This window comes from Poecilia latipinna, unplaced genomic scaffold (genome assembly GCF_001443285.1).
Source record: "Poecilia latipinna isolate Pla-1442-1.1 unplaced genomic scaffold, P_latipinna-1.0 Scaffold2309, whole genome shotgun sequence".
Classification (NCBI taxonomy): domain Eukaryota; kingdom Metazoa; phylum Chordata; class Actinopteri; order Cyprinodontiformes; family Poeciliidae; genus Poecilia; species Poecilia latipinna.
This window is the reverse complement of record NW_015114925.1, coordinates 73,785-87,508: the sequence shown is the minus strand read 5'-3', so window position 1 is coordinate 87,508 and position 13,724 is coordinate 73,785. Positions and strand designations below refer to the sequence as shown.

Sequence of the window (13,724 nt, the reverse complement as noted above, 5' to 3'; positions counted from 1 at the left end):
TGACATGACGTTTGTTCATCCTGCTGCTCAACAACACAAAGCGAGTGTTTTTTTTTTTTTTTTTTTTTTTTTGTGAAGCTCAAATCACACACAAGCTGTTTCTGTTACAGGGAAATAAAAGAGCAAGGGTAAAGGAACATTACATGAAAATGGCAAAATAAATTAAATAGTAAAATTTAAGTATCGCTAAACGTGTAGAAATATAATCTAAATAAAATGTCAAAACATGATAAAGAATAACTAATAAAATAGACTTTGATCTTCATGACTTTCCCTAATCATCATTTATGCAAATGCATTTCCTATCACACTGCTATTGCAATTTGATCTCTGTATTCTCTTGTTGTAGTTTGTGAAAACAGGCTTCTAAAAATGTGCTAATTAAAGCGTTTGGGCACGAATGACGTTCCCTGGGGTTTCGATTGTGCGATTTCCAGGTTTGTCCACACGATGGAGCCATTGGACCGCTGCAGCATCTCTGCTTTGATCAGCCTGGAAACGGCAACAGGCAGACGCGGTTGTTGCTCTCCTTCTGGTTAACTGTATAGTTTAGACAGCCTGGATGTATATATATATATTGATCTAATGTCGTAGTTTCTCAAATTAACAGTAAAATAAGCAGAACTTTGTTTTTGAACCTTTTTTTGTCACCTTTATCCTTCTTTACCAAAACCTACAGAGAAGATAACTTGGTATTTAATGTTAAGTTACTGCAATTTATCTTTGGAGTTGCCCTCCCTTCTTTCGGTGTGATGGCGCCTGGGTGTGGTTAGTTGTTTTTTGTTGTTGTTGTTTTTTGTTGTTGTTGTTGTTTTTGAGGTTTTTTTTTTTTTGCAGAAGCTACCTTCGTGTGTTTGTTTCCCAAGGCTGACCGTCATGTCATCATCTTTCGGTCTTTATTGCAGACATACAATAGAACAGCTGACAATGTGCAGCCATAGTAACGCCACGCCGCTCCTCTCCCTGAAGTGATGTGAATGGAAAGTGGAGAGCTGCTGCTGCTGCTCCTCCTCCTCCTCTCTCCAGGTTCAAGGTATAAAGGGAGTCTCCTCCTGCCGGTGTGATGGACGAGGAGGAGCCCAGATTCCAGCAGCCTCTGGCGCCTCCAGTATCTGCCAGATTGAGCGGATGCGCGGATGATGGGAGCGGCTGGGGGACCGAGATGAAGAGATTCACGCTTGGAGGCGGGGCTGCACGCAAAAGCTCCAGCAACAACAACGAGCTGTGGCTCCTGCAGGACGAGGACTCCTTTAAGGAACCTCTGGGCACCGCTGACAGCGCCGACTCCGCTTTGTTATGCCCCGGGGAGGCTGCTGGTGGCCGGGGCGGCTCCGCGTCAGAGCACCACAGAGGGGACACAGTTTCGGAGGCAAGCGTGACAGGAGCGGGGCCCGTCGGAATGATATGCAACAAGAACGGAGACTGTAGAAGGGACCCGACCAGTTCAGGGAGCCTGTCTTCTCTCATCTCCAGACAAGAGAAGCAGGCGGATGGAGCCGTAGAGAATGAGGACGGACAGGGGCAGTCCGGGGGGATGGACGCCTCTGTCACTTCCGTGGGGTCCCTAATTCAGGGGCCCGTCGGGACTGAGGTCAAGACCAGCGCAGCGACGGAGAAGAAGGACTCCAGAGTTTCCTTCTCCAACGCCACGACTAGTAAAGGTCAGATGCCGCCGGGCGTGCAGTCAAGAAACTCTGTCACTTTCTCTAAAGCGGAGGACAGTTCTCAGATAGTTCCGGACGATGGGGACACAAGGGGGAACCAGACGTACATGCAGCGGCAGTTCAGCTCCATGCTCCAGCCTGGAGTTAACAAATTCTCCCTGCGCATGTTCGGGAGCCAGAAGGCGGTGGAGAAGGAGCAGGAGCGCGTAAAGTCTGCGGGGAACTGGATTATCCATCCATACAGCGACTTCAGGTACGGGACGGTCTGCAATGGGTTCACGAACATAAAGTTTTACTGTATGTGAATGGAAGTAAAAAAAAAAAAAAATAATAATAAAAAATGGCAACGATTTCTGATGTCAGCAAATGATGTTCGATAGACTAAAAATTATACACATGACCAAACATATCAAATGTAGCCTAAACACCCCCTTTTTTTTAAAGTACACGCAAAAATAATTATTTATCATTAAGCATACTCAGTTCTTTTTATCTTTCCCATTTGAATGGACACATATTGAGATTTATTGAGGCCGCTGGTCAATGTTTTTCATCGTCCATTTGATAAAATGCTGCGTTCACACCAGTGCTTTTTAATCATCTGGGCTCAGGCAAGCCATGTCAGTTTTGTACAAGTTTCTTCGGAATACGTAGAAAAAGTCGATTTCAGCACCATGGATAGTTCAAGCTATCGTCCATTTTCTTTACTAAACGCCCTTCTCTCATACAGGAATTTATCAATAAATTAGAATATCACAAAAAAGTTAATTTATGTCATTAATTAAGTTTAAAAGAAAAAAAAATGCACACAGTGATGTTCCAAGACATTATTTGTGTTTATTTAATTGTTAGAACGTAGACATGTCTAATATTGATGAAGTGATTTTTTTTATTAACATAAAGAAGTTTTATTATAGTCAGGTTATGAGCCAGAATCAGGACGGAGAATGCCAACTTCTCACTTGTCCAGGAAACAAGTCATTGACAGCTTTAGCCATAAAAGCTACCTCCTAATTAAGCTAACTGCTAACAGGTAGTTAGCTTAAATACTAAGCTACCTGTTAGCTTACTATGGTGAAGACAACATAAAAACCTGCTGTCTTCAGTATTAGAAAATAGAAGACAACATTCATATATTGTCTCCAATATTGGAATGTTTAGTGAAAGGAAACGGTGTGGCACCAGAAGGTGACAAGCAACTAGAATAACAACAACCTCATGGCCCAGAAATTTTAGAGGACTGTTTCCCTCTGCTGGCATCCTTGATGGAGATGCTGGTTTCATTTTCCAACAGGACTACCAAGTATCAATACCTGATTTGATGACTATGCTGAACTCACCTGATACAAACCCAATACAGAATCTATGGAGTGCACACCAGAGCCAACAATGCAAAATGGCCGACGGCTGTTATAAACGCATGGCTAACCATGCCATGCTGCACTGATGCAGTAATACAAAAAGAGCCACAGTTGAGTATTGAGTCAATAGAACATAAACGTAGTCGTAAGTTATAAGTCAATAAACATTTTATGCAAAATTAAATTGCTGTGACAACTGAAATATTGGGTTTTCAATAGCAATAAGCTATAACCATAAAAAACTGATAGAAATGCATGCGTAAAGGTTATCACTCTGCATGTAAGGAAACTGCACAATAAATAAGTTGCACTTTTTGAATTGATCTAGTAAAATAAAACAAACTTTTCAATGATTTCTGAATCAAACGTTAGTCGTGAAAAATGAATAAAGTGAGAAAATTAAAGTAATCTCTACCAGCTTATATCTCTGTTGTAAATCTCAGCACTGTTTTCTAAGTATGTCCCCATCAAGGGTGATTTGCTTCATGCTGTTCCAGTAAAAGTTAAGAATGCTGCTGGGGCCTGAACAGCATCTTTGCAAGCATGTGATATCAGTGTGCTAATAGCAGCACTGTGTCTAGACAGTTCAGATTTCACTGTGCCCTTAATTCTTATTGACAGCCACAATAAACATGTGTAAACATCCTTAAAATAAAATTCATCTTCATAACACTGAAGCGTTTAAGAAAAGGTGGACTTGTAATTTGAATACCTTCCTTTAGAATATATGAAAAAGTCCACTTTATGAGGGGTTTTTGGTCGTTGTTGTTGATGTTTTACAAAATCACTGTCACTGCATGTTTTATATTGTTTATTTATCCATTATTTTACCAGGAAGTTCCATGAGATAAAATCTTTTTCGCTGGGGATGCCTGGCCAAGTGGCACACCGGTGAATAAATACAAAACTTTATCTGTAGCTGTAAACTATATTAACATTGACTGAGATTTTTAAATAAAAAGTTCCTGTTTTCCAATGAGTTGATGATGCAACACCCTCTAACAGCATTTGTTGGGACTTTGAGAAATAATCCTAAGATTATCCTTAGTTCTATCTGATGAAAGCACACTATGCCAGTTACAGTCCCAGAGTTGTTTGGCAACTTCCACTTATTTATCGCAATGCCTTGACAGAAAAAGCTTTTTAATGCCATGCCTGTCAAAAAAAAAGGCCTGCCATGTCACATCTACAAGCTTTATGGCCACTTTGTGTTCCCAAGGTGACAGTAACAATAAACTTTGAAGGTTTCTTTCACTTCTGTTACCTTCCTGCTCACTATTCACTACTGTTGGTCTCCCAACTAACCTTCTTTCTCACACCTGATGTAATGGCAAAGTAACAAGATTTAAAAAACAAAAACAAAACAAGAAAAGCAAAGTTAATCATAATCAATATCACCAATTAAAAATGTCATATTCATTTTATTTTGTCTCTTCCCTTTTTAAGGGGTCTTAGAGAAACAGGCCTCTGTGTCTCATGCTGTCATAACTCAAGTGTCTTATTCAAGCGAAAACAAAAGACTCAAACATATTCTTCAGTTGCATATATTTTATTGGGAGGCCAAGCAAAGGCGGTTATTTCTAAATACTGATTTTATTTCCGCCACAGAATAAATATACTGAAATCAAAGCAACATCTAACAGATTTTTAAGCTACTGTGATTAAAGACGGATATATTTGAAGGATCTTCACCACCAATTCTGGTAGCTGCTGTAGATGACCTTAAGTCAGAGCAAACACAGAAATACGTATTCATAACGTATCATGTTGAAAGCTTCAGCATTGGACCCGGCACGGACAAGTCTTTACTTTAATCATCTTCTGCTCAGGTTCTATTGGGACTTTACCATGCTGATGTTCATGGTCGGCAACCTGATCATCATCCCGGTTGGGATTACTTTCTTCAAAGACGAGACGACAACGCCCTGGATCATCTTCAACGTGGTCTCGGACACCTTCTTTCTCATGGACCTGGTGCTCAACTTCAGGACGGGCATCGTGTTCGAAGACAACACTGAGATCATCCTGGATCCCAAGAAGATCAAGAAGAAGTACCTGAAGAGCTGGTTCATCGTGGACTTTGTTTCCTCCATACCTGTGGATTATATCTTCCTCATTGTGGAGAAGGGCATCGACTCGGAGGTGTACAAGACGGCCCGGGCGCTGCGCATCGTCCGGTTCACGAAGATCCTCAGCCTGCTGCGCCTCCTCAGGCTGTCCAGACTCATCCGTTACATCCACCAGTGGGAGGAGGTACGCTAATGTTCACGTTTTGTCCTTTAAGTGCAGGAAAAGGAAGATGGTTTGGTACCGATCACCAGTGAGTAAACAGTCACTGACGAAAAGCATCGGGTTTCGTTTCACTTTAGTATCTAACTGCAGCAAAATACAGATTTCAGCTAGAACAGTGCTTTGTTTGTTTAAGTGTTATAATTCAAATTACAAAATAAGTTTAGTTTATCAGTTGTAGGAGTAAACAACTTTGAAATTGAAACTATTTTTTTTTAAAAGTGGGAATAAACAAACAAGTTCTGATTTTAGAAATATGCCAAAATTTTGCAAGTCTTCTCTTGTATTTCTTTGTTAAGGTTTTCACACCAAAATCCAAACAGAACGAGTGACTTGTCTTCAACTTTTCTATCCCACGTTCTGCCTGTGCAGACAACGTCAGTATGTGCAGGATGTGGCAAAGTTTTCACATAATCGGACATTTTTCAACCTCCGTCCCTCCGCCACTTTCGCTTTACAGCACAGGCGCTCATCGCTCTTACGTCGGAAGCCGCGAGAAATGTCCAGTTTAATCCACATAATCATAATAAAGAGGTATCGGCCTCTCCCAAAAGCGAATGCGTTCCGACCGTGCTTTAACTAATGATGAAAAATTGGATTTCTCTGCAGCAGCTCATGCGATTAAACAAGTAATTGTGTTTCACATATCTCGACCGTGCATCCGTTCATAATAGCTTTCCTACAGGTGGATAAATGAGGTTTTACAATGCGGTATCACAGTAAACCCGGTGGCTGGATTATAGATCACCGTAACCCAGTTTACTGATGCAGTTAATTAAAGCGTAGTATATGCTTGTCGGTAGGAAAGTGAAAAGGCAGCGTCGTGGGAACATGAACAAACATTTCGGTGAAATTAACTGCATTTTTTGTTTTTTTTTTGTTTCTCTTAACACAGATTTTATCTTTACAGTTTTATGAGACATGACGAACAAGGCATGAGAAGGAGCTTAAAGACTAACTGAACGAGAGCAAAAAAACAAAAAAAACAAACAAAAGATGCATCTAATAATGCCCCGAATTATTTGTTCCCCATGTATTAGCTTGATCAGATTTTCAAAAATTGTTTAATTTCACCAACATGTTGGGTCTGAGTGGAAATGATATTAATGTTTTGAAATGGCCCAAACAGAAACCCAAGTTCACTCTGATTGGAATTTGTGAAAAGAGCTAAAGATTAGCAGGATGGCTAAATATTAGTACAATGATTTATCACCAAGGAAACATGCAAAAAGCTGGTCACTGTTTGTAAGAAAGGTCACTGTTTGTAAGAAAGGGTTGGAAGTTTCCACATATATATATATATATATATATATATATATATATATATATATATATATATATATATATATATATATATATATATGTCTAATTTCTGAAATTCTGTCTTTTACTTACTTCTTACAGCATTAAATGGGGCTCTGGTAAAAGGTATAAAAGATCAATGTTATTTCTGACTAGGGCGTCTCATTTAAGCCCTGTATTAAACAGGTTTCCAGGACTTTCATTTTTATCTCAGAAATATTGCCAAAATTATAATTATTGTTATTTTAAGGGTAGGCTCTTAAAATAACAATCAGGAAGTCCAAAAAATATTAGTGAACATCCTTCAGTTGACCCAAAACCTTGCAGCAAGAGTTCTGATGAAAATTTAAAAAATAATAATAATAATAATTTATTTCCAACTTCTGCTTCTCTTCATTTATTCCCTGTTAAATCAAGTTGCTTTAGTTTCTCTTCAGTTCTTTCATTTGTTCTTATTTATTAAACACTTAGCATGTTTCTATTTATTGTGAGACTTGTCCAGTTAAACTGGTTAAGTGGAGGACAAACAGAAATGAGTCAGGCCTGTAATAAAAGTCCAAGCAGATTAACAGCATCTAACACAAGACCGACAAGATCCATTAACCTCCAGCTGCTCCGTCTTTGCTAACATTTTTTTTTTCTTTTTGAGAAGTTATTTTATTTTGATTTAACTCTGCTTCAACCTTTGAGTTTTTTTACATTCAGCTTAAAATGGCCTAAAAAAATAGAAAAATGTACAAGATATTTGAAAAGTCACAAGAAAATCTTAAAATAACACAAGTAAGCAAAATAAAAGCAGCTTATGGATGACTCATCATTTTGCAGAGAAAATAAGCTTCATCAATAGACAGATGCATTATCGTCCGTCATATGCTCCATCCTGGCTGCACAAACAACAGTTACTGCCTGGTTTACCGGCCGCATGTGCTTTTATTAATTTGCGCACAAACAGATCAGTCTGACAAACCAAACATCTACCATCCGACTTGTGTGTGTGTGTGTGTGTGTGTGTGTGTGTGTGTGTGTGTGTGTGTGTGTGTGTGCTCTTGCTCTGAAGAAGCCGCTGCTCCTCTGATTACAGAGTGGTAATTTAAGTTCAGTGAGAGGCACAATTACCGATTCAAACGCAGCAGCAAAAATAATGGCTCTGGCCTGAACTGCTTAGTTCAGCCGAGCTCAGCTCTGCTCAGCTCGATCCAGACTTTAGATCCCCTCCTCTCTGCTCAGCTTACTTCTCTGCAGGTGGTGCTCTCTAGAAGATCACCTGTGTGTTGTAATGATTTCAATAACCTTTTCCAGGTGAGGACTTAAACAGAAGGCTTTTTTTTTTTTTTTTTTTCTTTTTTTACCTTATCAGAAATTTGAACCAGCACTAAGGAAGTCATGAGCATCAGTGAGAGCACAGGGGGTAATTTCCTGATCCAGGAGCCACATGATGCTGCTGTTTTGTTTTCAGGTTAATGAGAGCCTGAGTCCACAGCCAGCATTCACACAGTATAAAGGAATAGATTATTTTTTATATATATATTCCTCCTTCCGGTTGTGATCACGGTGATGTGCTATGACCCAGATTGTGGTGTGACATTGACACATAGCCAGGCACTGTTATGGTGTCAGGAAGAGTATTAGTCCTGGAGACTCATTAATCACAATGTGAACGGCGCCTAATCAAAGGGTGAGCTCCACATCTTGTCCATCTTGCTCACCCTTAACCGACCTAAACCATTAAGTTCATGGACATTTTTCAAACGCATACGAAACAAAAGGGAGAAAAAGCACCGGCTTTGGTGGTGCATTATGCAGTATTTATGAGTACAACAGATTAAAGAATGGAAGAAGAACTTTGTTCATTGGAGATATTTGCAGAATCTTAAAGCGTTTCTTATTTAAATCATTTATTCTGCTGATCTGGTAAGTGAAGCCCGCATTACTTTGGAGCCAAACTTACAATGCACTTTACTTGGGCATGACTATATATAAAAAAAATCCTGTGCTTGAAATTATTTATTTCATTTTGTAGAAATCAATACCAATTCATACTAGATAGTTAGTCACTCCTCCTATGAACTCCTTACATGAACTACAGTATAGTTCATGTAAATCGGTTGTTTTTTTTGGTTCAGATCCAAATTTTCTGTAGGTTTGAGATCTGTTTTGGATCATTCATCCTGTTTGAACACTCAGTTGTAGAGATGGTAATCTTTTATGTTACTTATCATAAAACAAATGTGTTTTATGATAAGAATTTAGATTTATTTAGAAAACGGTAAGTGTTTGAGACCTCAAAACTGGCAGCATTGTAAGAATTGCTATTTTCTCTATTGTTAGTCTTATGAAAGGATCAATAAGTAACAATACATTTGAAAATACAATTAAACCCAGAAGGCGTGTGCAGTTTAGTGATAAATCTCACACTTTTTTATGTTATGGTCTCCTGATAAAGAGACCTACGTAAAGATTGGCATGCCTTTTAAGAACAGGTTTTGTGTTTGTGTCAAATAATTTAGTGGTAATCCTCTATCTTTATTGTGCCATCAATTTTGTGCAGTGCACCAGTCCTTCTTGCTGTCAAACAGACCCTCAGCATGATGCTACCACCACCGTAGCCCTAGGTTTCAAAGTCTCATGTCCTCATGTCTTCACAAGAAATAAGCTCAGTGTTTGCAAAGTTTAGTTCTTCTGATTAACCCCTAACATGTAATAAGGCCCAGTGGCACTGAATTATCTTAAAGTCCATGGCTTATGTCTAGGGAGTCCCCAGTTTGCTCTTGAACATCTTAAGAAATCCTTCTGGGGCCGACAGCTTAGGTTGTTAGCTGAAGCCAAACACGCATCAAAAACTGGTCTCAGTTTTCATAAAGAAGGCTTGCATGAAATTTCTGGTATGTCCTAAATTTAACTCTACTGAAATTTTATGAACTATGTTTAAAAGTTGCCTCTCTTTCAGTAAACCAACCAGTTATGAATAAACTTCACAATTTCTACGTATTTACAAATAAGGAAACCAGAATTATCCCTGTTGATGGCAACACAAAGCATGTGGTTTTAGTGCAGGTTCCCGGAGGCCATTTATTCAAAAACCAGTGGATTTTATGTACACTGCTCAAAAAAATAAAGGGAACACTCAAATAACACATCCTAGTTCTGAATGAATGAAATATTCTCATTGAATACTTTGTTCTGTACAAAGTTGAATGTGCTGACAACAAAATCACACAAAAATCATCAATGGAAATCAAATTTATTAACCAATGGAGGCCTGGATTTGGAGCCACACACAAAATTAAAGTGAAATGTTCCCTTTATTTTTTTGAGCAGTATATATATTTGAGCCCATGAGTATAATTTCCAGCCTATGTGGATAGGAGTAAATTCACAATAAAATCAAACCTGTGCACTTATTTTTAGTAGTTGCAGAGAATGTGCTTTGTATTATTGTTCCTTCCTGAAAAAAAAAAAAAAAAAAAAAGACTCCAGTGCTTCATTAGCAGCTAAGATCCTTCCCAAGATAGGTCTGTGTAAACCTCTAAACGTCACAACATGCATATCGCAAGTGGAGAACAATATGATTTTTGTTTTTAATGTTCCAGCGACCTCGGCAGGGTCTCTGATGCGACTGGAGGAATGACAAAATCTCCCGACCTCGCTGCTCCCACACTGTAAAATTCCTGTGATCGTTTACATCTCCAGACACTTTCGGCCTATTTGACGTGTATCTTGCGAGAGATTAGCATGCTCCGGAACAAGAAGCCATCAGCTGGGCTCTCAGAGCTCTCTGCCACACATAAATATATAAACTTAGAAAGCAGACATGCAGTGTCTGGCCTACTTCGCTTGCCTGTTGGACACTTCTCCTGTCCCTTTTGGGCAAATACACTTTTACTTATGATTTAGTGACGCCTCTCCAGTTGGCCCAGTTAAATAAGGATTTCACACCATGTAAAATTACCCCCCACCACCCCGCCTCCCCTCGCACGCAGTGGCAACCCAGCCTGGCTGACTGCCAAGGAGACTGCAGTGATTAGTGTTGACCAGGCTGAGACCAGACTCTTACCTTAAGCAGAGAAGCAACACCAGCAAATCGCCCAGATGTTCATTTCAATCAAAATTTCTTCCTTGAACATTCACAACTTTTCACCTGCGACCTGGCTCTAAACCTGTTGTATTAGACCTTTGAATACACGTCTCCGCCCCGCCACGGCTGAAGCTACTCTCCCTATTCGCAGATGAGTGCCCCATGTTAAATGTGACATGTAGAAATAAGTACTAGATACGCATTTGTTTGTTTAAAGCACGTTCTTATTAGCCTAGATCTTATGGTAATGTGTAAAATCAACTTTGCACTAGAATTGATGCAACTCTATTATCTGGTTTCCAACAAATAATTGTTTGCTTTTATTTTTCTCTGTTATTACACATCTTTAAATGGATAGTCCTCCACTGATGATGGATGGATGGATGGATGGATGGATGGATGGATGGAAGAAAGTAAAAAAGTGAGAAAGAAAGAATAAAGACAGATATTTCATCATCTTTATTCAGACATGTAAAATACCTCAATCAAACTTTTCCAGACATTGTTGGCACATTGTCATAAACTCTACTGTTATTTTGAATTGTACCTTTGGCTGACAAAATCTATAAACAAGACACAATTCATCGATTTTGCATCTTATTTTTGTGTCAGCAGCAGCTGGCCAGCCCATATTAGTTGAACTCCGGTGGTCTAAGTCATCAGCCACAGGTTTTTGCATGTGATTTGTTTGACATGAAGAGCATTCAAAACTTTTCTATGAGTCAAACGCAATTCATTAGTGTACCTCACCTTATATTTCACTTGTTTTCCCCTTATTGCTTCATAATGAGCTGCTGTCGTGAAAAGCTTTCCGGTTAATGAAGACCTAGTCTGTAGAGTAGATTGGTCAAATAAAAGCCACATCTTCCAAAACAAAGCTTGGAAATCTGTTGCCGATGAATGTGTTGCACCGTTCTGGACGGGCGGTCAAAACAGATCCGGCTGTGTTTGCCATTCGCCGAGCTGTGACTGTGCCTGTTTAAACAATGATTGTTAATTCAAATCACACGTATAGCGCCGCTTCGTCCCTCCCAGCTCTCCGGTTGTGTAACCTCTCTTCCCGTCTCTGCTCCCGCTGACAGATCTTCCACATGACCTATGACCTGGCTAGTGCTGTGATGAGAATATTCAACCTGATCGGGATGATGCTGCTGCTGTGCCACTGGGACGGCTGTCTGCAGTTCCTCGTTCCCATGCTGCAGGACTTCCCGTCTGACTGCTGGGTGTCACTGAACAAGATGGTGGTGAGCAGTGCGCCTTGTTTGTGCCGGAAATTGCAGACGACAAATGCCTGGCAACAAATCAGCGACAATCAAAACATGGAACGCATTCTCCGCTGGAGCAAAGTGGAGAGTTAAATGCAGTCAGATTAGGAAAATGAGTTTCACCCAAAGAGGAGCTTTCACACACACACACACACACAAACACACCCACACACACACACACACACACACACACACACACACACACACACACATACGTGTGCGCAGGACTGCTCTCGCTAAAAAAAACATGGAGGAGAGGAGATGCTGAAGAAGAGCTTTTTTTGAAGCTGTCTGTTTGGCCATGTCCCCACAAGGCTTTCCTTCAGAATTATTACACAGAGATAGATAGATAAACTTTTTAGTTACTTGAAAAGCTATTAGCTAGAGCTGTAACTGATGAAAAACATTATTAAAAATATTAATATGAGAGTTAGTGGCACTAATTCATCTCTAGAACAGGCAATTTCTCAGTTGACATTTCTTATCTTCATAGTTCATTTCTGTTTTTGTCCGTTTCATCAAAAACCAAATAAGCTCCGGTCAACCAGCAGAACGTCACCATAGACTCCCCCATGTGTCCTGCTTCACCTCACGAGCCACTGGACACACAGAAACACACAAATTGCAAATGTTGATGCAAATGCAAACGAGAGTGCAAAAACTGCAAACCCTCCGGAGTTGTTTTTGACTTTAACATTTGTGACTTAAACAGCACTCTGTCAGATTTGTCATTCTGGCTCGGAGGTAGCAGATTGGAAGCTGATGGCTGACGTGGCTGGAGGCCAGCTTAAAGTTCGGGACGCGCGAACCCGTACACACCTGCATGGCGTGCCCGTGGGTTTGTAGCATTCGGAGAGTTTATCATGGAACGAAAAAGCTACACAGGCAGAAAAGAGAAATCATTACACCTTTAGAGTTGAGACAATACAAACCTGATATTTCTTCTCGGTAAAATCCAGTGGAACCCACGAATTAATAACTTGGTTCAACTGTTTCATTATCAACATGAATACAGGCAACGTCAGCATTATGCTGTGGGAATTATTTTGTTTTTCTACAAGAGACAGGGAATCGGTCAGAAGTGATGACCAGACACAGGGAAAACCTTGGAAAAACTTTAGTTCAGATCATATTAATGGCACACGTTGGAAATAAATGATCAAAAGAGAAAAATCTCAGGGCTGTAATTGGAAATAGTTACTTTGAGCATAATCTAGAATAGAATAATGGCCCTTCTGTAGCTTTTTTCAGATCCAGACTATTTTCACAGCTGCCTGACTCCGCTAGCCAAACGTCCTATTTGCTAATTCACAGTCTCCTTATTTTGGCACATAGATTCAACACAGTCATGTTGCTTAATCCTATGACATAAACATGCTTATTTGGATAGGTGTGTTACCACAGTTTGTGCCAAAGAAAATGAGAGACTCCCTGTGATGTGTCTGCATGCTCGCTCGCTGACCTTGAAGAATATCATCATTGCATCTCTGTCGATCCATCTGTTTTTTTTTTCTCCTCCATGTGCATGGCAAAACAGAGTACATCGCTTCCAACTCTGTGCAATGCCTTTGTCAAGATTGTCGACTTTGGGCTCTTGGTTTGTCTGGAAAACCAAATTCAGAATAGATTTCATGCCACTTTCTTCTTCCCTGTGTTGTCCTTTTACAAGCCTCGTGCTTTAGAATCTGACGACGCCGTCTCTGTTCATGTGGCTGTGTTCGTACTCGATACCGATTGGTATTCAACTCCAGTTTCAGTATTATGTTTT

General features: G+C 39.9%; 1 protein-coding gene across 1 annotated transcript in view; it reads left to right on the top strand.

Annotated features, from left to right (window-relative positions):
- Positions 1-826: 826 nt before the first annotated feature.
- Positions 827-13,724, top strand: part of hcn2b (hyperpolarization activated cyclic nucleotide-gated potassium channel 2b) — a 43,512-nt gene continuing 30,614 nt past the window's right edge. Inside the window, exons 1-3 of the mRNA XM_015018711.1 lie at positions 827-1,917; positions 4,855-5,278; positions 11,774-11,935. Coding sequence (XP_014874197.1) covers positions 1,064-1,917; positions 4,855-5,278; positions 11,774-11,935 — 1,440 coding nt within the window. The 5' untranslated portion in view covers positions 827-1,063. The remainder of the gene's footprint in view (positions 1,918-4,854; positions 5,279-11,773; positions 11,936-13,724) is intronic.